A 2,389-nucleotide genomic window follows, 5' to 3' on the forward strand; every position below is an offset into this window, starting at 1 on the left:
CCACACCCCCCCCCCCCCCCCCCCCCCCCCTTGTTTAAAAGCCAGTGCCTTCCTGTATAAACAGGATTTAACTGACTTGGTAACCCCTGGTTTATTGTTAGGATATATTTTGACATGCTTATATGGGATAATCATATCCCTGCAAAAGGTCTATAAGAACATGTCACATCCACCAATGAGTCCAGATCTTCCCCGCAGGACTGCCTGAACATATCCCAGTCTGTTTCACATACATACTGTATCTTTCTGGGCAAGCACTGTCTGATTGCTGGATCGAACTTTGTCAGAAGATCAGGTATTCCTGAAAAATAGACTAGATGTATATCTTTACCCAAGTGGACCAGAGAGCCGTCCATGGGACATATCAGATGTGTGACGCAGCCAGACCGGAAGAAAATTAGGGTAATGCTGTTGTGTACATGCATGAACAGTGAGCTATCACAGCTTACCACCACTATGGAAGGCAGAAACATTTACTACACACAGGAGACAGCACACAGTTTGTGGGGTGAAGGGCTGAGGGTAAAGCCAACACGTAGTGTCAGGTCAAGCTCATCCTCTGAAACTTCCGGTAGAGGAGTGAAACGGAAGTGCTGCAGGAGGGTGGTAAAGAAGATGAAGAGCTCCATCCTGGCCAGACCCACTCCAGGACAAATCCTGCGACCTGTGAGAGATGACAAAGGAAAATGTTCATATCATCTGCCAATAAGTGAACATGAGTAAGAAAAGATGGTTGAGTTCACAAACCTGCAGAAAAAGGCATGAAGGCATCTCGCTTGACAAACTTCCCATCTTTGTTCAGGAAGTGGGCAGGATAGAAGGAGTGTGGTCTCTCCCACACGGTCTCATCATACAGGACAGATGTTAGGAGAGGATACACTGTGGTCCCCTGCAGACAACACAGAGATTGAAAAGCATTTACATGCTAAGCAACAGGAGTTTTTGAACTCTTCACCTGTTTTGTTGCAATACTCTGCTGCTGTGACAAGAAATTAGAGTAAAGAAAAGACAAGTTATTTGATCCTGTGTATGACACCCCAAGGTGAATATCATAACCATCAAACCAACACCTGTTCACTCCTTAATGAATACCTGTTTATTAATATGTAAATCTATTGACTGATTTTTCTATTCTCGTCTCTTTAATTTGTTGTTTTCAGTCAGGGTGGATCATGCATATTATTAGTTTGCTTCAGTCTGACCTTTTTAATGAAGCAACCCTGGAAAGTGATGTCTTGGCTCATTTTGCGAGGAAGCGCCATGGGAACAATGTTGGCCAGTCTCTGTGTCTCATGGATGACAGCGTCAGTGAAGGGCAGGTTCTTCCTGAACACGACTTGCACCTGACGACTCCCTGTCACCCTGTTCAGCTCCTCCTGGGGCCTATTTCAAGAAGGCGGTTTAACAAACTCAGAGTTCAAACCTGAACTCTGAGTTGACTTACCCAGAGTTGGAAAACTCGGAGTTTTCGGTTTCAGAACAGCTGAAAAGAGTTGGTTTAATCAACTCTGAGTTGTTAGACTCAGAGTTAGGCGCGTGCCACGCGACTATAAAAAGCCCTGAACAATGGAGTGAAGAAATTACAAGTCACCATGGCAACAGGACCAAGCCAAAATAGGTCTGCGTTTTTTCCCAACAGAAATGGATGTGCTACTACAAGCATATAGTGACTACGAGCCCATATTTCGTAAAAAAAAAAAAAAAAAAAAAAAACCAACACGGCTGCAGCAGCGAAAGAGAAAGAGTTAGCTTGGGGGAAAATAGCTGCCCGAGTCAATGCGTAAGTTTACATTTTAATCATACAGTGTTCGGTATAAGTAATTACTAAATAATGTTAGTAATGTTATTATTTGTCACTTGTAAAGTAAGAAATGGTTCTTAATTCTTCAATAACTGAATGAGTAACATCAGTAATTGCATAAAATGCCGATTGTTGTACGAATTAAAAGTGCAGTTTTATGTCTACCCTTTCTTAAAATTCCTATTGTGGTTGATATGGGATTTGTAAAGTAATGATTAATAAATAATCCAGTACGTTTTATGGAGAGTAATTATTACATTAATCAAAATACTTTTTTAAAATTGACCCAACACTCATGTAATAATATAAGAATTGAATTTTAATTTTCATGTAGGTGCATTGATGGGAATATGTGTGCCATCAATGCATCCAACCGCATTAGGAAATCCTGAAGGGGATTCTAATTATTAGTTTATTTCCAGAGGTCACAGCAAGATGTTATTAACTGATCATCATTTGTCAGATTAGCCTTACTGAAACGAATTCAATACCACTAACCTGCAATCCTGTGAAACTCCTCTTTAATGGCTCTGAGGGGTTTGTGCCCAGGAAACACAACAAAAATGTGCAGAAAGCGCTTGAGGGTGA

At 41.3% G+C, this 2,389-nt stretch overlaps 1 protein-coding gene across 1 annotated transcript in view; it reads right to left on the reverse strand.

The window, feature by feature from the left end:
* Positions 1–476: 476 nt before the first annotated feature.
* The window catches only part of LOC109953345 (cytochrome P450 2K1-like), a 21,163-nt gene continuing 19,250 nt past the window's right edge, over positions 477–2,389 (reverse strand). The window contains 2 exon segments of the mRNA XM_020588799.1: positions 477–664; positions 748–889. Coding sequence (XP_020444455.1) covers positions 477–664; positions 748–889 — 330 coding nt within the window.

The sequence above is a fragment of the Monopterus albus genome, unplaced genomic scaffold, assembly GCF_001952655.1.
Source record: "Monopterus albus unplaced genomic scaffold, M_albus_1.0 scaffold633.1, whole genome shotgun sequence".
In the NCBI taxonomy this organism is placed as follows: Eukaryota; Metazoa; Chordata; class Actinopteri; order Synbranchiformes; family Synbranchidae; genus Monopterus; species Monopterus albus.